This window comes from Cebus imitator, unplaced genomic scaffold (assembly GCF_001604975.1).
Source record: "Cebus imitator isolate Cc_AM_T3 unplaced genomic scaffold, Cebus_imitator-1.0 Scaffold279, whole genome shotgun sequence".
NCBI lineage: Eukaryota > Metazoa > Chordata > Mammalia > Primates > Cebidae > Cebus > Cebus imitator.
The window spans coordinates 2,854,907-2,877,820 of NW_016107594.1; the positions used below are offsets into that span (position 1 = coordinate 2,854,907).

Here is a 22,914-nt window from a genome sequence, read left to right on the forward strand (position 1 = left end):
AGCTCACTGCGGCCTCATTCTCTTGGGCTCAAGCCATCCTCCCAGCTCAGCCTCCCAAATACCTGGGACTACAGGCATATGCCACCATGCCCAGCCAATTTTTGTATTTTTTGTAGATGTGGGGGTTTTCCATATTGCCCAGGCTGGTCTCAAACTCCCGAACTCAAGCGATCCACCTGCCTCCACCTCCCAAAATGAGATTACAGGCGTGAGCCACCATGCCCAGCCTCCTTTTAGTCTTTTCCTTGTTTAATAGTTAAAGCTACAGATTTAACCGAAACTAGTTACCAAGCTCAATTGGTGAAGCTGATCCAGGAACATTGAAGGCTGACCTCTTCCTGGTTTTTTTCCATAGCTGTGTTCTGCGGAGACCCTGGCACCCCCGCAGAAGGGCGACTTAGTGGGAAAAGTTTCACCTTTAAGTCTGAAGTCTTCTTTCAGTGCAAATCTCCGTTTATACTAGTGGGATCTTCAAGAAGAATCTGCCAAGCTGACGGCACATGGAGCGGCATACAACCTACCTGCATTGGTAATAATTATAATACAGCCCTGGTGATATTTGGGGCTATTCAGGCATGAGGACATTTCATTCCAAAACTGGGTCATTTGTGATTGCATAGCGTTCCCACAGATAGTTTACTGTGCAAAGTAATATTCTTTGTGCTAAAGAGGACTGAGCACTAATCAGCTAAACCGATGGGCGGCCTCCTTTAAATCATGCAAACTAGGTTTGGTGTTTAAGTCAGAAGTCTGCTAAAGTAGCTGCTAGACTTTGTTCTCTGACCTCAGTAGCTGTCCCTCCTCCTGTCTACCTCAACTGCCAATTTCATTGTTTAGGGAAAAGGTGCAGTTAGGAACATTCTCTAAAGCAGCCCTCATCAGAGAGACAGCCTTGCTATTTTTTTTATTGCTGCAGAGTTGAGTTTCATTGTTGAGTTAGTTTTTATCATTGAGATAGACTAAGCAGAATAGGCTGTTCTAAAAACTTTTAGTAAAAAGGTAGTAATTAGTCTTATTTTCTTAAAAATTGAATGATATCTACCTAAAAAATATCGTAGTAATGAAATACTGTCATTGAAGCATTTTTTCTAATTATAGGAATATTTGCTGTTATTTGATTTAAACTATTGCTATATAGTAGCTATCCCTACACTAAAAATGTTTTTCTTTCCCCTACTATTTTAGTTGCCCTAAATAACAAGTTTTAAGAAGTTATCTATTTTGTTTTTCTACTGGCAACTGTAGAGCCACGGATAAAAGAGCTCAAGTGCCATTGGGTTGCCCCGGTCCTACATTTTTTGAAAATGTCACTCTTGGTTTTTCATATGCTTCAATTTTAAAGCATTAAATATATTTTTCATTTTGAGATCTTGAGGAAAATTAATTAAAGAAATTCAGAATAATGTAATGGGTAACCAAATGAGATGGCTATTAATTGAATCCTAATAAACCAAAAGATAGTGATAGATCATTATTGAGGATGGCATATTGTTGACCAAACAAATAGATTTCTATAGGAAAAAGCCAGACAGTGGGAAAAATGTACTTATTCTTATCTAAAAAGAACATCCCGTGCTACTTAAAGTCTAAAAATTAACATCTAAAGAAGATGTCTTGAAGAGAAGATAAAAGTAGCAATTTAATTTTTAACTTTCCTGAAAAACATTTTGTACATTTCTCAAAACAAAACTTTCTCTATTTCATGAGACCTTTCAGTAAAAACTGTTAGAGTTCCCATAATAACCGTATCTGGTGCCCTGTTTTCTTTTTAAATCACAAATTTCAGGGCCTGCCCATAACACCTGCCCAGACCCTGGCACGCCACACTTCGGAATACAGAACAGCTCCAGAGGCTATGAGGTAGGTCATCATGAATTTTCTATGTTTTCTTTCTGGAGATATAAAATATATTTGATACTTAAGCATATTTAAATGCTTTTATATATCATACATTATTTATGTTATATTTATCTGAATAAAATTCATTCAAAGGGGATTTCTACATGTGTTTTTAACTATAAAAATGAGTATATATATCTTGCTTACTAGGTAATAATGGAATGATGCATGATTTCAAATAGAAATTAACGTAACAGTTGCTTTGTTAATTTCTATTTGAAATAACGCATCATTTTCTTATTTGTCTGCTAAACTCACATGGCAATTCTCAAATTGGGGTAACTTGTCACTGATTAGCTACCCACAAAAGGTCCCATTTAGGGACTGGATATAGTGGCCAAATAATATTAAATTCTAGAGACAAAAACAGGAGAAAATGTATATAAGCCCCTTAGTATAAGCTTACTTGTGAAATTAGTTCTCCATATGATCTTTAAAGTTCTATGAATTATTAGCATACTAAATAATACTTCAGCATGTTCATTCGACTTTTAATAAAATGAACGTTAACACTTGAGTGAATATTGGAGAAATACCTGAAAGTAGAAGGTAATGAAGCTTGAAATAAAACATTTTAACCATCTTAAATACTCCCGTAACTGCTCTCTGGTTGTATGCCTTTGAAAACAAAAGTTAAATATATATTCTATCTTCAAGTTAGGGATCTCATCAATTAAGAATAAAAAATCTTCTTCCTCAGCCACTTTCCCCATCTCTCATGAGCACGAAAACATTCCCATTTTACTGGTTCTGATGCACAGTGGCCATTTCCTTGTAGCTCTCTTGCATCCCACAGAGGAAATCTTTACAGGGAGCCAATATGCTAACTCCAGCACATTCTCTATTATGTCTCAAATATTGCCTTAAATTTCAAGTAAATGCTTCAGGTATTTAAATATTTAATGCCAAATTGTCAAGAAATATTAGAAAATAGTATATGTGGGTATCGCTCTCACTGATTCACTATGAAACATTTTGACCACCATTGCTTTGAGCAATTCTTAACTTGCCTATGTACAACTTACAGTAATTACAAGTTGGTGATGACCATATTTAGCAACACAGTTCTATAACCTATCATATGAAACTAATAGGGTTGGATAAATCCTTCACCCTCCTTATAAGAAATTAGATACACTAACATGAATAATAGATTTTACCCAACAGTAAGATTTACTAATAAAGAGCCCAGACACCATCTTTTAAAGAGGTGGTTGAGACCGTGAGATGCAGCTCTCCCCAAATGTTTTTTTCTCTTGCTTTATTAGGATCATTTTAGTTTTTAATGTAATCGATGAGATTGTTGTCCATTTTCTTTAGCACATATGCTGAAACATTACTTGCACAAAGTGAGCCATTTCAATTTGAAATGCCCCTGTGTTTAGCCCTGTTCATCATGCAGCTTAAATGACTAGCTCCCATTCTCCAGCCAGGCATGTCTCCTAAGCCCACAGCTCCAGTGTTAGTGTATGATAATCAAGTTAACGTGGCTTGGTATATTCCACTAAAAGAAATTTTATTGAGAAGGAGACTGTATTTTCTTTCTACCAGTAAATGATATAGGCTGTCCATGATCTTCCTGACAATGTCAGCGTGTTGACCAGGACGTCTGATTGGAGTTGCTGTCATGCTTGCATGGAGCGTTGATGGACAGCCTTCCTGATAGAGAGGAAATGGGCTGGGAGCAGCAGCTTCAGCCTGTAATCCCAGCCCTTTGGGAGTCCCAGGCAGGAGAGTCACTTGAAGTCAACAGTTTGAGACCAGCCTGGGCAACATAGCAAGACCCTATCTCTACAAAGAATACAAAAAATCAGCTGGGCATGGTAAGGTGCACCTGTAGTCACAGCTACTCAGAAGGCTGAGATGGGAGCACCACTTGAGCCCTGGAGGTCCGGAATGCAATGAGCTATGATTGCACCACTGTGCTCTGTACCTGGGCAACAGAGAGAGGCCCTGACTCTAAAGTTTAAATCCATCAATCAATCAAGAGTAAATGTGTCAACTCTTTCCCATCATTGAATTTAGATTAGCTATTGATTTAAAATTTAGATAAATTTGCACTTTTCTTAATAAATTCCTGCTTCCATTTTATCAGGTGCTAGAAGCAGCATTTTTTCTCCTGAAATCCTTTTTCACTATTCAGTGTACCAGCTATTTCTTTGTGTTTTACTTATAGTTATTCTTCCCAGAATCCCAACAAGGGAGGTATGGGCTTACTCCTGCGAGAAGGCAGACACAGGGAATTAAATAACTGGTTAAAATTCTCAGAGCAAGAAACAAGAGGGATATTCGACTCTTCAGACTCTAACTTGGTACACTTACGTGCGTTCATAAGTCAGGCTTTAAGGAAATGGTTTGGTCCCAAGCCGAGGTGTCATGATTGCAAACCTGCCTTCCCTGGGGGTTGCCTTTCTCTACTTTTGTATGTGGGACATGCTGGCCTCATGCTGCAGATACACAGAACCATGGACAATCTTCGGTGCCCTTCAGTGCATGACCATAGCTCATTCCCTAAAAAAGATATTTACAGATCACAGGAAGATTCCCCTCAAGGCCCTTCTGGTTAAGTTAGGAACATACTTAGGTAAATAAATATGCAGGCAATTCCAGGACATTGTAGTGAGTGGTGCAGATAACAATTGATGTTGGGGAAATGCATTTGAGCAGCATGTGATCTGTTCTTGGAAGATCAGAGAAGCATCTGCAGAGGATGTGAAATTTAAGCAAAGTACAGAGAATTAAGTGAGGGGTTAGGTTTGTGAAGCCCTGGTGAGGAAGATGCCTCAGACATTCAGATAACACTAACTGGTTTGTACAGTTTGAAACATTAGAAAGACAGGTAGAGTTCTGGTGGACTCTGTATGAGCAGGAATTGAGCAATCCCCGGGGAGTGTTAACAAAATAACAAATACCAATTGTTTAAAATGTGAGTGGCAAGAATAAAATGAAAAAGGAAATAATAATTATTGCAAACAAAAAAGAGAGAACTCTAAAATTAAAAGGCATAATAACTTCTTTACCCAAACAGCCTTCTAAATTTTCAGTTTGCAAAGATCTTACATTATTCGTTGAGCAATCTACATTGTGTATAAGACTTTAACATGCAGTTAAAATGCACATGTTGATTTAGACAATAACTTGACATTAAAGTGAGAAATGGCTGCTCTCCTTTTACCCCAAATTGTGCTTTCAAGTATCACCATTTTACATTGTGCACGTTCCCTTGGCCTCTGAAGCTGGTATTGGATTTCCTCTCTAGGTTGGAAGCACAGTTTTTTTCAGGTGCAGAAAAGGCTACCATATTCAAGGTTCCACGACTCGCACCTGCCTTGCAAATTTAACATGGAGTGGGATACAGACTGAATGTATACGTAAGTGTGATTTCTTCCACCACAATCAGCAGTAATATATTTACTGTGAATGTCTGAGAAGTGTTTACCACTAAGGGAAATAATGAGAAATTATTTTTAATTTCGTAATCCTAAGCTTGGATGTCCTCAAAGTCTGGTTCCCTAGAGCTGGCAGCATAAGTATTGCCTGGACACTGGGCTGTGAAGTCAGTTCTCAAGCCCCACCCTTGACCTTGAATTGGAGACTCTGGAGGAATCCAGGGAGGAGAAAAGCGGGGTGGTTTAGTTTAACAAGCGCTCCAGGAGATTCTAAGGCACAGTAAAGTCTGAGAAACTGCTTGAAACCGAAGATAAGTGAATAATATTATATTTAACAGTCTTAGAAAACTTGTTTGTGTGTGCTATTATTCTTCTAAAATATTTGCATTGAATTACTAAAGAGAGGGTGAACTGAATAATGTCATATGTCAGAGTCGAAGTAGAACTGTTGAAAATATTATTCTCACTATAATATGAAGTATATAGCAATTGGTCATTCAAATACATACTTACGGATCACAGTTTACTTTGTGACTTAATCATGAGAATTAAAACATATATATGGATGATTAAGTGAATTATTGATCTCACTCCCTCTGAATTAAGTGAAATACAGTGTCTTATTCTTGCTATATTAAACATAAAACATTTGGAGACTGTTATATCTTAATAGTATATGAGGTGTGATTTTTTGTTGTGTTTATTTTAAAACTATCATCTCTGCTCTAAATCACTACTCAAATTACATGTTGATAGTATATGTACATATATGTATATGTGAGTGTATACATGTGTTTCTATATATAATGGGGCTTGATAATATCAGGTATTTGTTATGGTTACTAATTAGTGAAATAGTGACAATTCTTAAAACAATTGCATGCACAAGTTTAAAATTGTAAACTTGTTTTATCATATGCCAATCCTTTACTTCAAGCATATATACAAACTTTATAAAGAATAGAGTGATTTGTGATATAGAATATACGTTGCAATCTCATTGATTCCTAAATTATATTTTAAAGAAAATAAGAATCTATAATATTTCAGTTAAGTTTCTAAATACACATCAAATTTTTACCAAAATAAATTATTAATTAAATTGAATAATAAATTTGCTAGTTTTCACTAGAAAAAAACCAAGGCATATATCTAAGTATGCAATCGACTGTATAATTTATAAGACTGAGCTTGCTTTTAAGGATCTTTAACATATTTATTTTAGCAGTATAGCAGAAGAGTTTTTTATTTTGAAGCTGTGATCTCTACTTTAAATCTTCGCACATAATTACCTATCTATAAATATATGTAGAATGGGTATAGTGGCTCATTCCTTGTAATCCCGGCACTTTGGGAGGTCAAACAGGAGGAAAGCTTGAGGTCAGGAGTTCTAGCACAGCTTGGGCAATATAGCAAGACATCATCTCTACCAAAAAATTACATGTATACGTATATACGTGTATATATACACATACACACTGACTGCATAACAACTTCCAAACTATTTTGGCCTATTTGTTTCTTTAGACACGTGCTAGCTTTACAATAAACAAAGTCTCCATGTTTCCCCGTGTCGTTTCAGCTCATGCCTGCAGACAGCCCGAAACCCCAGCACACGCGGACGTGAGGGCCATTGATCTTCCTACTTTTGGCTACACCTTAGTGTACACCTGCCACCCAGGGTTTTTCCTCGCAGGTGGATCTGAGCACAGAACATGTAAAGCAGATATGAAATGGACAGGAAAGTCACCTGTGTGTAAAAGTAAGTCATTGATCAAGGAGTGGCATACTTTTCTAAAGAGCAAGGGGAAGGATCGACTGCACATCAGGCTAGCTTCCATGTGTGAGACCCATAAGTCAGAGCATGAGGGCTGCAGCATCGTCACCGGCCTCAGTCGTGCCTCATGTGCGTGAGCTGTGTCTGTGAATGTGCGTATCCTACATGTTTATGCAATGGTGGCAGAGCTGAGTGGATATATAGTATAATTAGTATGCAATTAGTACATCATAAAATTATTGTATTATTTTAAGCCAAAAGAAAAAAGTTATTTGCCTAAAGAAAAGCATTCTGAGTTAAAATGAAAATAATACTCTATATTTTCAGAAAAACAATAGTTCTTAGAGATGAAAATGAATAAATATCACCAAGTATCCTGAAATATGTAGATGAAACTCTGTGTTATTTTTAAGATCACATGCTGTTTGTGGTAAATCACAAGTTTATGTGTTCCTGACAGTGATTCTACTTTTTAAAATTACAAAGGCAATTCACCTGGAAATGATCCATTAATTACAAATTTGTGTGTTTCCAAGTGAGAGTCATCAGCCTGGGTCAGATTTGATGATAGCTACACGTTCAGGTCCCCTGGCCCCTCATATGTAATTTATAAATCCATGGAGTATAAACAGCATAAACCAAAAATGATGGAGTGTGATAAACTCACCGACCTTAGGTTTTATTTCCTGGGGCCTATTATAGTTCTCATATTAGGGATTTTAAAGAGAATTTTTTTTCCCTTGCCCTTCTCTGTTAGAAACAGAAGAATGAAAACTTTTTAAATGGTAACTTGTAGTTTGATATAAAACTATGAAAGTTAAGAAAATATGAATTAAATCTAACTTGATAGAAAAAAATGAACATTCTGCAATGAAAATAATTTTGTATTTTTCAATAGTAATTTATAAATTGATTGATTTGGGTGGGGTATTGGACAATCAAGAGGGACTTAATGTCATGGTTATGTGGAGTATTACCTTTTAGTATGTGGCAGGGTATTCCAAACAGGATATGAGAAAAGTCATAGAAGCCACCCTCCTTTGCAAGGCTCTCTGTTGTAGCACTTTAAATGGAAATATAAGTAGATAGATTTATATTGATTTTTCACCCTTAAACTCCACTTTCCCACAAACACCAAGAATATTCTGCTGTAAAGACATGGGTTCAAAATGTATATGTATAAGGTGTTCATATAAAAATCTGGAGAAAGGAAAATTGCTTCAATTTGACATTTTTTCAAGCTTACTCAAAAATAAATGTTTTTTTAAAAATGATAATTTGTCTTTTTACTTGTAGGTAAAGGAGTGAGAGAAGTTAATGAAACAGTTACTAAAACTCCAGGTTTGTATACCAGAACAGTTATAGATTTCGATCAAATAAAGTAATTTGTTCTCTACTCTGCACAGTGAAACAATTTTCAGCCTTTAAATTTCTGAATCCGTTAGTCCATGACAAAGTTAATGTTTCAGTAATTTAAAACACTAAGCCTACATGGAATTCTGTTTATTTCACAACAATAATTTGTTAATGAAATAACGTGACTTTACATAAAAAGAAAACCTTTGGTGTTATTACACACAGTTTCACTCAAACCTGCCTTTGGCATTTGGTAGGGAGAAATGAAAGCATTGATCATGCCATGTGGTATAATGGAGAGCCTTATAAAGAGGGTTGCAATTTTTTTCTCCAAATGAGGAAGCTCATATTAATGAGGCTTTTTTACAGTGTAAGTTGTTCATTTGAACAGTTCAAAATGTGGAGCCCAATTTTTTTCCAAGTATCTCCATTCATTCAGGCATACTTTGCCATCTAAAATGTTAATTATAGTTTTTTGTTGTATGTGGTGCCTTGCTAAATGCATTATGTAGCAAATCACAAAGATGGAGTTCTATTTCCTGTGGAAAGATTTCACTATACAAATTCATCTGGCATATTGTATCTGTGTTTTAAGTTTAAATGCTAAAAATAGCAAAATTTGTCCCAAATTATATTAAGTTGGGTATTTTGTTGTTTTGTTGTTTTATTAGAAGCAGAAAACCTTTGTAAATATATAAGATCACTTGACTAGTACTTTCTTTATTCAGGTTTTAACATTGTATTTTTGGACATAAGCTCTATTTTAGAATCAAACATGGAAAGAGTATTTGTAATGCTATTGTCAGGATGCTGTGTTACACATTTAATTCTTAGACAAGGCAAAATGTGCCAATATGACTAAAGAGATTTCTCCGATCTGCATAACGAAGATTATAAAATACTTTTTAAATCTTTCTAGAGTATTTTATTTAAATATTACCTACAATCACATACAGAAGTCAATGCTCTTTATCCAGGCAACAATTTCTTCAGTGGAAGAAAACACAATCTCTTTTTGTTATTGTTGTTGTGTGCGTGTTTTGTTTTTTTCTTTGCTTATTTTGTGTTTAAAATATTGAAATATCTAGACACTCCTTTTGTAGGTACAAACATTATCATCAACATTCCTTTTCTTATGCTCTTGGAAGGGAAGTGCGAATTGAATGTGATTTGTCATCAAGGTGGTACATCCTAGCACAGCTCAGCTGTGGTCTGTCATTATACTGCAGGCTGCCAGCAACAAGTGATATTATAAAGACCCAGAAAGATGACCTCTGCCACATGACTGGTGGTCATATTTTAATACACAGAAGCCAAAGACATTGGTTGTATCTTATCCTACCCAGCCAGGCCTGGTCCATTCCTGTGAAACCTCAACAAGATTAACTTAAGTGAATGCTTGAACAAGTGTATTAGTATCTTCAGAAAAGCATATAAATTCTAATTAGAGAAAACAATCTTTATGTACTTTAAAGACTATTAATTTTATTAATGGAAAATAAAGTCATTTTGGGGGTTGCTGATTAAAATGGGAGCCTCGGTTGTGCTGGCAATGGCTAAGTCAATGTGTCTAAAATCAGTTGTTTATAAGTAAATGTGTTAGATACTTGTGTGGATATATCAGTTTTTAACTTATTATCACTATTATTATGAGGAAGTGGAGTTGACTCTAGGCCAAAGGAAGCTATTACCTTCTGTTCTTCTTTAACCCTTCTCTTGCTAGGCCGAGTTTTGTAGGTTTAGCCTGCCTAGGAAAACAAGAAAATGGCATTTGGGCTGGAAAGAGAGGCATGGGTGCAGGCACAATACACTTTTGTCCTCATTATTTGCTACTATACGTGGACTTTCTAAAAAATAGTTTAGGGGGACATGAATCTTCATTTCAGCCTAGCAACTGAAGTGATGGATTTTGACCAATTACGCTTATCATGAATCTTATCTAATTAAATAATCCATGCACATCACAAGGCAAAAAACAAAGAGAAACGTTGGAATCATCATGTAGATTTATATATTACATTCCATGTTAATGTGTGAAAATGGCAGGATTTTATATACGTTTTTAAACAAACACATGAAAAATAAGTTTATTTTTTTCTTAAGCTGTGAAAACAAGAGGAAATATCTCAATAATCTTTGCAAGTTTTCCTGTCAATAAATTCTATACTTTAAAAAGATTTTGTGCCTTTTATTACTGAATTTAAAAGGCATATATAAAAGAAACATTTGAAATTACTGAACCCATCTTTTTTTACTAATGGAATATTTTACACAAAGAGATTAAAGAAGAGCAGGAGAGCATGAATGGGAGAGATTGACTCTAATTACAAAATAAAGACCTCAGAAATGAAAGGCCTTTGTCTTCATAAGTCAACTTGGTGCTGGGATATCCAGTACTTGATACTGGGATACGCAACCTTTTTCAGGACAGCACATTTCTGTCATGTGATATATATCAGTTCTTCTGAGCCTTCCAAGTCTTTCAAATAGTAGACTTGGATATTATTGAAATATCAGTAGTGATTTCATGGGTCAGGTAAATGTATTTCTTACTCAGCACAATAAAAACTAAACTAACATTAGAAGTACCAATTCACCATACTCCAGGACCTTGGAAGGTCTATTAAAATAGGTGTGCTTTGGCTTCTAATTAAAAAAAAACTATAAGCACAAATGTCTATTTGCATACCATAATAATCTTGACACCTGCTTCTCTGAGTTTTGCACATGCTATGAACCATGGTGCACTGGGCTCCCCTTGTCTTCATCATTGCCCTCATCTGTGGTCTCTCACTAGGATTATTATGCCTTCAGTGATTAGTAATGTCTGAATTTATTGTTTGTGTGTGTACTGACATTCATCTGTTATCCTACTTCCCACAGTTCCTTCAGATGTCTTTTTCGTCAATTCCGTGTGGAAGGGATATTATGAATTTTTAGGGAAAAGACAACCCGCCACGCTAACTGTTGACTGGTTCAATGCAACAAGCAGTAAGGTGAATGCCACCTTCAGTGAAGCCTCCCAAGTGGAGCTGAAGTTGACAGGTAGGCCCCAAAGAATTCACTGAATGCATGGTGTGAGCGGAATACACCTGTTATCTTTTCACGGAGACGTGATCTAATAAGCATAAAGTACTTACTAATGTTGTGTTGGCTTTGCTTATACTATAACTGATTGGAGCCTCTCCCTAGCCACGGTAGGTTGGTATGATTTTCTGATTTTAAAGATTACACTATCAGTACAGAAAAGTGAACCAATTTGCTCAAGATTATGTACATAAAGTATTAAGTCAAGAATCTGAGATTCATATCCCGTAATGCATGTCTCCAAACTTTATTATTTTAAAACTTTTTTCTTAAGTAATGTGCTCATTATGAGATTTTTTTAAAGTCACCATACAATTAATAAAACACCACAGCCTTGATTTATATGGCAGACACTATTTTAAGCACTGTCTGTGTATATCTTTTTCATTCTTACATTAATTCTGTGATGTAATTATTTTCATTGTATACTTTTTGTAGAGAGAGATTTTTTAATTAGCAAAATCAAATATGTTATTTCTTATTCTTTCTGTGGAATGAGGATATTGAACATAGTAGAGTGGATTACACCTATTCAAGATAGATAAGGATTTAAGAAGTGATTTTCAGGGGAATAGAAAGAAGCTCCTAGGCTAAAATTTACAAATAAAAATAAAACTTCTGTTTGAGTTTTCTATTATCAATGATGTTATTATCTCTGTATCACATTTCACATCAAATGGATTAAAGGGCTGAATTACTAAGTCTTGTGAATTTCTCTAAGGTAAGCCTGACCTGCTGATCTTTTCACAGGTGTTTACAAGAAGGAGGAGGCCCACTTACTTCTGAAGGCTTTTCAAATTAAAGGCCCGGCAGATATTTTTGTAAGCAAGTTTGAAAATGACAACTGGGGACTGGATGGTTATGTAAGTACATGTGTGAGGTCTGTGACAAAGCGCAGTCTTTCTAATCATCTCACTGTGCAGAGGAGAGGCCTACGGATTGGAGGCTTCTGAGTAGAGCAGTCTTGTGTCTGCCCCTTGAAAACTCAGCAGTCCCTCTCCTTGACAGAGTGGCCATTTTACTTCTTCATTTTGTAATGGAAGAAACCAGGTCTAGGAAGTGAGAAATAAGCTGGCCATCCATAAAGGGGTTGTTACTGCAGAGGACAGAATAAGGCCTGAGCTCCAGGATCTGTGATGTTACCACTACGTTACACCGTGAGGGGTACAGCCAGAAATGTTTCAAGACTGCTTCGTGACCATGCTGCTTGTTCTAAAAGAAGTCATTATCAGATAAATAGACAGATTTAAGATGAAGTATCCTCTTTTTGCAAGTTAACCGTTTGTGTTCTAATTCACTATCTAACTTAAGAGTAGACAGCTCACAGGATGTACCCTGCCCAACAGCTGGGATACAAAGCAAGTTTTACATAATGTAGATTATTTCTTAGTTCATATGTTTGCTTCTGTTAGAAAGTATAGTTAACATATATTATAAAATTTACTACCATTTTCGAGATCAAAATGAGAACGTAATCGTTTACATACATCAGTTGAAATTCACTTCTGTGTTGATTTCTGATCTTTAACTATAAATTTGTCACCAAAAGGAGTGCCAAAAATTAAAAATATTAAACCAGTAGTATCTAACTATGAGCTATGACAGTTATATTAAAAGATAGATTAAAATATTATTCATCCCTTTGTATACCTTTTTATTTCTTTTATTTCCTATATATCAGGTATCATCTGGACTTGAAAGAGGAGGATTTACATTTCAAGGTGACATTCATGGAAAAGACTTTGGAAAATTTAAGCTAGAAAGACAAGGTAAATTACACTTAGGATATTTTTTAAAGCCAATATCAGTTTGACTTTCAAATGATTTTGCTAAGAAGAAATGGAAAAGACGACTTTAACAGAAACCTAAACAAAATAATAGGAGAAACTCACGTATTTTACAGCTGAATGAAAAAAACATTTTGAATAGCAAAATAGAAAAACACAAAACTGGAAATAATGCAATAAGTATGCCAGACATAAAATTAATATCTCTACTGTATCAAAAGCTATTAAAAAATAAGGGGGAAAAGATGAAGATCCAAGGATAAGCAAACTATATTACCCTAAGAAACTAAGAGTTCTAAAAGTAAAAAGAAAAAAGAAAAATGTAAGAGTAATTAAAAATGGCCAAAAAACATATAAAAAGATCTTCAAAAATATATATAGTAGCAAAGATGATTATTTTTAGTTATCAGAATGGCAAAGATTAAAACATGGTTTTGGGTTGACAGTAGAAAAAGAGCCTCATGTTTAATTTTGGTGAATGTATGTTTAATTTGTCAGTACTTTTTTCATCCAATAATTCTCTCTCTAGAATTTTTTAATCAGGCAAATGTGAAAATTATTTTCTGCATATTCAGGCATGCCCAAAGCAGGATTATTTTAATAGTGGAAGTTAGAAATAACATCTACATGTTGAACAGCTGTCCTGAAAGAATTGCTTCAATGAGTATTTTTATGCGACAAATTATACTATCTATGAAAAAATTGTTATTCAGTGTATTTCTTTAAAAACGAGGACTACATATTGATGTTGAAGGAGGTTTGACTTAAAAATGAGAAAAAACTTATTCTACATAGATAGGCAGACAGATGGATCCTCCCTTCTTTATAGCTTTCTCTACTATTTGATTTTTGCATTAGTAATTAAAGGAGGAACATATGTGGAGACAATCATTAGATCTGAATGTTACCTCACCTGCTTGCTATTTTTGTGATCTAGAATGAGTTACAGTATTCCCGAGCCTATTTCTTCATCTGAAAGCTCAGTACAGAAGTTCCTAAGGTTGTTATGAGATTGAGAGACCACATAAGCATTGCTTTGTTCATGCTAAAGCTATTTGCACAGATGTCGTTATGCTTGTTAGAACCCATAAATAAAAGGAAATGGGTTTTTGTAATAACATTGGTACCATATTTCTACTACTTGTAGAATACTATTCACACATTATTTTTCTAAAGTAGAATATTACCATATAGGCTTTGATACCAGAGCCACCTTTCGGAGGAATGTGAATGTACAATTTTGTGATGATTAGCTCTGATGAACTTATTTTGTAAGACTTTTATCAAAGTGCTGAATTAAAAAAAGAAAGTCTGCTTGGCCTGCAGAAAGGAAAAAAAGAACTTGATTAAAAAGGATAACTAATCATAAAATACTTCCACTATTCCAACCACAGTATTATTAAATAGAAGAGTATTATAATGTGGCAATGGCTGTGATATTTTAAATTGGGTTATATTATTTTGAGGTAATGAAACAGAATAAATGCATTAGACCAACACTAACGATGGGTAGTGTTTTTTTCTCTCACTCTAAGCCAAATCCTGGAGTTATTTGTCCTCCTTTCTCTCTGTAGCACACGCTCTAGTAATTTTGTTTAAGGACACCCCAGTGAGCTGTACAAGATGCTGTGTAGATGTCTCAGTTTACTGATCCAATGAACTTGACCTGAGCTATCAGTTTGCTTTTACAAATTTTCTTTGCATTACCTCATTTCTTTTTAATCTAACAAAATAACAGCTTGCTTTAACAAGGAATTTGTATTCTCAAGTGATAACGAGCTTATTGTCAGGAAAAACAATTTACTTTACAAAATAATTTGACTCGCAAGTAAGTCCCGCCTTTAATTAATTAGAAAAGTTTATGTTTAAGTAATTCTGCAACGACAATCATTCATTTAAGAATGATGGCAAGCATCTATTTTTATGGATACAAATAAACAATCTCCTAATTTTCTCTATTCAGTAGATAAACCAAAAAACATGATTGTCATTAAATGGATACTAAAACAAAATTAACTTGAAAGACAACTTTAATGCAAAAACTTGCATAAGAAACTTAACAATAAATTAGTTTCCCCACTGAGATGGAATGACCCACCCCTAACATACACACAAAGAATGAAAGAAAATACATAAAATTATGTACCTGATAAGTGACTTGTATCTAGAATATGCAAAGAACTCTTATGACTCAATAATACAGAGGCAAATAACCTAATTTAAAAACTGACAAAAGATTTGAATAGATATTTCTCTAAAGGCATGTAAGTGGCAATAAGCCCATGAAAAGATGTTGGTTATACTCATCATTAAGGAAATGAAAATCAAACACACAGGGATACCACTTCATGTCCACAAGGATATCCGTGATCTAAAAGTCAAATAGCAAAGGGTGGCAAGGAGGTGGAGGAACTGGAACTCTCGTACTTTGCTGGGGAAACGTGAAATGATGCACTTCTCTGGAAAACACTTTGACAGTTCATCAAATAGTCAGAGTTACTGTAAGCTCCAGCAATTCTACTCCTACATGTGTAGCCAAAAGAACTGAAAATATATGTCACACAAAAACTCGTACATGAATGCTTGGAGCAGAATTATTTATAAATAACCTAAACATGGATACAAGCAAAATGTCTATCAATGGATGAAAGGATAAACAATATGTAGTACAGCCATACAATGGAATATTAGTCAGCACTGAAGAGGAATAAAGTACTGATGAATGCTACAGCATGAATGAACCTTGAAAACATTATGCTAAGTGAAGAAAGATAAAAAAGGCCAAATATTGAATAAATCCATTACAGGACATGTCCATAACAGGCAAATCCATAGAGACTGAATATCAGTTAGTGGTTGCCTGGGGCGGAAGGTTGGGATGAAGTATTAAGATGGAGGAAGAATAAAGCTAAGAGATACTGAGATTCTTTGGGAGGGACCGCAATCTTCTAAGTGAGATTATGGTGATGATTGTACCACCCAATGAATACACTCTAAAAGCCTTGGATTGTATGTTCAGCTTAAGTGAATGAATTATATAGGACAGTCACGATCCATATAATGACATATTGTCAATGAAAGATCTGGTGTACACCAGTGACCCCATAATATTATAATAAAGCTCAAAAATTCCCATCTCCTGGGTGACTCCATAGCTGTCATAATGTCATAGTGCAAGGCATTACTCATGTAGGAACCACTGGCTGTACCTATAGCCTGGATGTGCTGTAGGCAGCACCATCTAGGTGTGTGGGTGCATCCTGTGAGGTCACAAAATTGCCTCATGAAGCATCTCTCAGAATGTATCCCCAACATTAACTGCTGCAGGCCTGGATGTGCATTTGTTTAAATAAAGCTCTTTAGAAAATTAAACGGCCTAGCTTATCACATATGCAAAGATGCTCACTCTCTTCAAGAAATGTAAATTCAAAAATAACTAAGTCCTGCGTTTGATTTATCATTGTAGTAGCAGCAGCAGGTGCAGTTGCAATAGTCATGGAACCAATAACGACATGGGGAGAGAGGGCGATGAGAGGAGGAGGAAGGAAAGGGGGAAGAGGGAGGGGGAGAGGAAGGTAAGGAGGGTAACCGAGGGATCCCACACAGCTGTCCTTGTGTTATTGTAAAGACCCTCACAGGACAACGGTTGAATGAAATTGCAGCGACTCTTAGGACAGCAATTAGGTAGGGAATAGCAACACTAAAAGGTACAAATTCTGTTCATCAATAATTCTACTCCTGAAGATTTGTCCTATATAACAGTGTAGACTCCTGCTAATGTGTAGACATAGGCAAGAGATTTCATTGCAGCATTATAGAAGATACTGAAAACACCCTAAATGTCCTTGGAGTGTTGACTGTCTAAATAGATGTTGTTATATCTAATAAATAGGATACTATACACCTTAACAAATTAAATGTGATTCATATATATGCCAATAGAAGAGCCTCAAAAACATACTGTTAAGATTAGAAAGCCACATACACAAAATGCAAATAATATTACCAACTATAAAATTAAGAAAGAAATAATAACTAATATTAAGAGTACATTGTTGAAAGGACAATTTTTAAATCTCTCATTTATAAAGAGGAACTGCCTTATAGGGCAAGGAATGATTCTTTGTTTTAATTTTCCTTTATATTATTTGTTTTCATATCACTTTATGACATTTTAATTACCACCATGTGTGAATATTAACCTTCAAATTATTCAAACAAGGGTAAATAACTAAAATTAACTAGAAGCTGCTGGCAGTATAATAACCTCACAGTAAGTTCGGTTATATAATCCACAAAGACCTTCATCTGGGTTGTTTTTTGTTTTCATGTGAGGTGTCTTGGGACATGCAGATTTATCAGTATTTTATGATTTGGAATTTTGATATCTATTATGGACAAAACTATGTAGCTTTGTTTTCACTTAACAGAAAGTAACTGCAGTTAATGTAAGTAGAATATACATTTATAAGAATGAGGCAGATACTCCCAGAATTACAGAAGAACAATGTATGGCAATGTAATGGAAACTAAAAGATATTTGGGTGCTGAAATGCTGTAAAGACATAACTTTGTCTTTTTTATTTCACAAATATATATTGAGCACATACTGTGTTCGAGGTTTTATTGCAGGTTCTGAGGATTCAGGGGGAAAGCTAACCAAAACAAAACAAAACAAAAACCTTGGCTTCAGGGAACTTACATTTTGTGACTATGAGTCCGTGTGACATTCCCTCTGTGCCAGGCATTGTTGTAAGCACTTGAGATTTACTAACATTTTATTTTCACAACCAACCCATTAAGTTGGTGCCATCTGAGTAGCGCACCAGTGCTCTCTGTCGGACAGCACCACCCCTGGTCACCAGACGTAATTTCTGCCACCGCGGCTGCTGCTGGGACCATCCCCAATGCACACACTTCATGTTGCTCTCAGGGCTCTAGAACCGCTTCAGCCAGTGGAACAAATTTTAAACTATCTCAGGATGTTTCGCATCCCTCACTTCCAACACAGGGCCTGCGGTGAGAACACCCAGTTGGCTTCACTCACTGCATGTCTGTAACCCAGGTGCTTACATTGCAAGCGTCTGGCATTTTTCTTTTGCATGGTAATGGGACAAATCTCAAAAAGATATGTAGTTGCAAAAGTCAACATTATTCCAAAATATGTTGCTGCTAGACGTTAAGATGGTAGGCAGTCATAATCGTGCATCTATGGAAGCAAATGGCAAATAATATCATTTGAAAGTTTTCATACGAAAATTAAAGAATCTTGATACAAATAGTGATTTAAATATTTTAAATATTTGATTTTTTTTTTGCATTTCTGGTTTATAAAACAATACATAAAGCAACATCTCTTTGAATTTGACGTTTTATGAATTCTGGAAATATGAAAGCCAGATCAGCTTCTTCTCAATTCTGCTGTATTGAGATGATGCCAATCATAATTCATTGCACACCTGCATTAAATGACTCCATGCAATTAGGCCAAACACCTCTCAAAATTATATTTTATTAATAAATTCTTCAAGAACTACATTTCTTCTTTGGCAATAGTTGCTTAATAAAGGTTTGTGGATTTGAATTTTTAATGCTTCCTTCTCAGTGACATGCAGTAAGACACTCCATAGTTACAGGTTATAGAATGGATGAATCTATCACCTTCATGACACTTGAAGTATTTACATATATATAATGTGTGTGTGTGTGTGTGTGTGTGTGTGTGTATACAAAAATTTAAAAAGTTATATTTTAGCATTATTTTGTGTCTTCTTGGAAACTTGCATTGTTACATTGAGCTATGCTTTTCTTTTGAATATTTCTACACTCTGCAGTGAATTTCAGAATCTATCTAAAATAAAGACAGATGACACCATCCATCCTATTCACATATGAAGAATGCAATGCTATTTTTATGGATAACTGGGATATTTACATAATTTCAGTGACATATTTTGCCAAGTCTGACCTTAGGATATAAGAAAACAGCAAATGTTATTGATCTCTGAATATAGAAAAAGCATATAAATGCTTCCAGTTAGTCTTCATGAAAGTGTCTACAATTATAAACAGAAGTCAGATGTATCGTGACCCTTTTTGCCTTTCTCACATTTCAAATGTTGAGCCTCTTTCATAGTATTCTCCAGCATTAGTAGGAAACAGTTTTTTGCTCTTGGTCATTAAGTGGATACTAAAATATTGAGAAAAGAATATCAGCTGGTTGCCTGTGAAATGGCAACTCTGCTTCTTGTAGCGTTCATATCCATGTATAAAATTTATCATGCATATTTCTTTGTTTAAGCAGAATACAGTAACGAAAAATTAAATGTTTTCTTTATCTTCTAGATCCCTTAAACCCAGATCAAGACTCTTCAAATCATTACCACGGCACCAGCAGTGGCTCTGTGGCGGCTGCCATTCTGGTTCCTTTCTTTGCTCTAATTTTATCAGGGTTTGCATTTTACCTCTACAAACACAGGTACTGCAGAAACACCATTTGTTTGAGAATGTTGTGAGTTTAAGTCATGGACATGCTCTTGTGCTCACATGCATGCGTACTTTATATTACTATGCAATGTTCTTTAATTTTAAATCAACTTTTATTTTGAGTTCTGGGGTACATGTGCAGGATGTGCAGGTTTGTTACCTAGGTAAATGTGTCCCGTGGTGATTTGCTGCACAGATCAACCCATCACTCAGGTATTAAGCCCAGCACTCATCAGCTGTTCTTCCTGATGCTCTCCTTCCCCCCAAACCCTCCACAGGCCCCAGTATAAGTTGTCCCCACCGATGTGTCCCTGTGTTCTCATCGTTCAGCTCCCACTTATGAGTGAGAGCAATACTTTCTTACACTAACAAAGCTTATTCGTCAAGATTTTTTGTTGTCTTTTTTGTTGTTTTCTGCCATACTTTTAAAGCAGGCCACATCTAAGAAATAAGAGAATAAACGACTGAGTTGAGAAATAATATGTTTTTTTCTTTCATGTTCAATTGAGACATGAAATAAAGGATTCTATCTCTATTTTCAGCCTTCATTGCCAGCCATGAGAACCTTTAGAAGGTATTTCAACCTTCCAGCAAAAGGTTGAAAAGAATGTTCTCTATGGCCACTTTTAACTCTGTCAATCTATGATGGATAAATGTTTCACTGATTCTTTCCTTCAACAAATAAAAATTTAGCTCTTCATATGTAGTAGGCAATATAGATGTTCCATTTCTTGAAAATGTGTTCCGAATATGGATTAATTGGTGAAACTCTACTAACTACAAAATGTCAAAACTTGGGGACAAACAACTTTAATGAACTAGATCCTTTCCTTGGGATTAATGTGGATGCCAGAAGGAAAGAATTATTTTGGAGGAACTATAAACTCCTTGGACATTTTATCTCTACATGGATAATACATTACCTGGAGGAATCTGTAAATGCCAGACTACTCTAAAATACTACCTGAAATGGTAGTATTAACTACAAATAATAAGAAATAAATTATGATCCCTTGAAATAAAATTACGTGTTAAATAAATATCAGTACATAATACAGATAGTTCACTTAATTCTGGGTAAAATAAAACAGAAAAACTGGCATGATACTATTTTTTAATAACTCATGAAATAGGTTTCTTAAATATATGCTTTCTTATATCTGTTTTTGAAATACAAAATAGAGAGAATGTTGCTTCACAGGTGTGTTAGCTACCTGTTCCTGTGTCTTTATTGCATTTCCCCAGTAATGAGGGGGACTGTGGCAACTTGTGATCCAGATGACGGAGTGAACCTTTTAGCCAGGTCTTCACTTGGTTAATGAGGGGCTGGATTTGTTTGCTATCTATGGCTGCCAGTGCATTTTCCAAGCGCAGTGTTGTGGACCTCTCCCACTCCAGAGGCAGTTATCAGCTGCCTTTCTGCCATTTTCTCAGGGTCATGCACTGTTTACTTCTCTTTTTCTTAATGAGCATGTGTAGCATAAGGAAATCGATGAGTAAATCATTTGGCAGAAGTTTCTCAACACCCTATGTCAAATGACGTCTTTGTGAGCATCCTTATGTCCATTAAAGTTCTGTTTTTGCCACCTGGCACATTTTTCTTATTGGATTTCTTCTGGAATAAAGAAAGAATAAAAGGAGCCAGAGCCAGACCAGACATTAGTCTGTCTTTTCAGTCTGAAAATTCCCTAATTCTCTAATCATAGATTGTGTGGAGGGGTTTTCTTTTAACCAGAAAATGTGATAAGAGTTTAATAATGAGTATAGTTCCTTTTCTATAAACAGATTCATTTTTAACTCAACAGAGGCAAAATAAAAAATAACTTTTTGTGAATATTAGTAATGACAGTGAACTAAAAGCTTAAACTTGCAATTTAGTTTAATGTTACAACCCTAAAGGCTAGGTATAGGCCCACATTCTTATTTTACAGAGTAGTAGAGTTTCACGACTTAACCAAGGCTGCATAACTTATCAGTGATAGATAGATGTCCAAAACTAAACCTATCAAATTCAGCCTTTGTGATCTGCTCAATTTCCCTGGGGCATTTGTAGGAAGCACAAATAATTATTTGATCCCAGCAACCCAGGAGGCCGAGGTGGCAGGATTGCCTGAGCCCAGGAGGTCAAGGCTGAAGTGGGTGGTGCTCGTGCCACTGCACTCCAGCCTGGGCAACAGAGTGATACCCTATCTCAAAAAAAATAATTATTTGATTTTCAAAATTGCTTCACCTTAAAACCCATTTTATACTCCCAATTGCCAGTTTAAACAAATAAACTGACATGTAAGCAGGTGTGGACACCCCCTTCTCTGCAGACGTCCTGGCTGTACCACTCCCTGCCCTGTAGACATTATCTCCTGCATAACGTCCCAGCTGCTAAGTCTCCAACTGAAACCAGGATGCTAATGATTTGTTTTCTGTTTTCCTTAGAACGAGACCAAAAGTTCAATACAATGGCTATGCTGGACATGAAAACAGCAATGGACAAGCATCATTTGAAAATCCCATGTATGACACAAACTTAAAACCCACAGAAGCCAAAGCTGTGAGGTTTGACACAACTCTAAACACAGTCTGTACAGTGGTATAGCCCTCAGTGCCCCAACAGGACTGATTCATAGCCATACCTCTGATGGACAAGCAGTGATTCCTTTGGTGCCATAGACCACTCTCCCTTCCACTCTGGCTTTACTGCAGCGACCTTCAACATTGTCTACTGGCATACGTGCAGCGGGGATCTCCTCTCCCATGCGCCAGAGTCTTCTGCAGATCTAACGACATGTGCATTTTCATTCTGAAAGTGGGTTCCAAATGCCTGGCTGCATCTGTCTGAAATCAAGGCACACTCCAGGAAGACCGCCGCATCACGCCGACACGTCATACTCAACGCCTCAGACTTTCCTGTTTCTGTGTTGCTGGGATGCCTTTCAATGCAATCTTCTGGGCTCGTGGATACATCCTTCAGGTGCAGTGACAAAATGGTAGTAGCACCACAATAAGTGTTCTCTTGTGTTGTTTATTCTTTTTTTTTTTTTTTGCCCCCATGAACACAAATTCTCTGAAAAAATAAAATAAAATAAAAAAGCTTTCTGGAAGAAGACACCTTTCTGATAGAGGCATACATCTACAAATG

At 35.8% G+C, this 22,914-nt stretch overlaps 1 protein-coding gene across 2 annotated transcripts in view; it reads left to right on the forward strand.

Annotated features, from left to right (window-relative positions):
- The window catches only part of CSMD1 (CUB and Sushi multiple domains 1), a 2,110,588-nt gene extending 2,087,707 nt beyond the window's left edge, over positions 1-22,881 (forward strand). Inside the window, exons 61-70 of one of the 2 annotated variants that reach the window (XM_017501161.1) lie at positions 356-529; positions 1,787-1,860; positions 5,159-5,270; positions 6,871-7,050; positions 8,362-8,406; positions 11,305-11,466; positions 12,259-12,371; positions 13,190-13,277; positions 19,641-19,773; positions 22,212-22,881. In XM_017501161.1, the coding sequence (XP_017356650.1) occupies positions 356-529; positions 1,787-1,860; positions 5,159-5,270; positions 6,871-7,050; positions 8,362-8,406; positions 11,305-11,466; positions 12,259-12,371; positions 13,190-13,277; positions 19,641-19,773; positions 22,212-22,371 (1,241 nt within the window). In that variant the 3' untranslated portion in view covers positions 22,372-22,881. The remainder of the gene's footprint in view (positions 1-355; positions 530-1,786; positions 1,861-5,158; positions 5,271-6,870; positions 7,051-8,361; positions 8,407-11,304; positions 11,467-12,258; positions 12,372-13,189; positions 13,278-19,640; positions 19,774-22,211) is intronic. The other variant, XM_017501162.1, reaches the window with a different exon arrangement.
- The last annotated feature ends 33 nt before the right edge of the window (positions 22,882-22,914 follow it).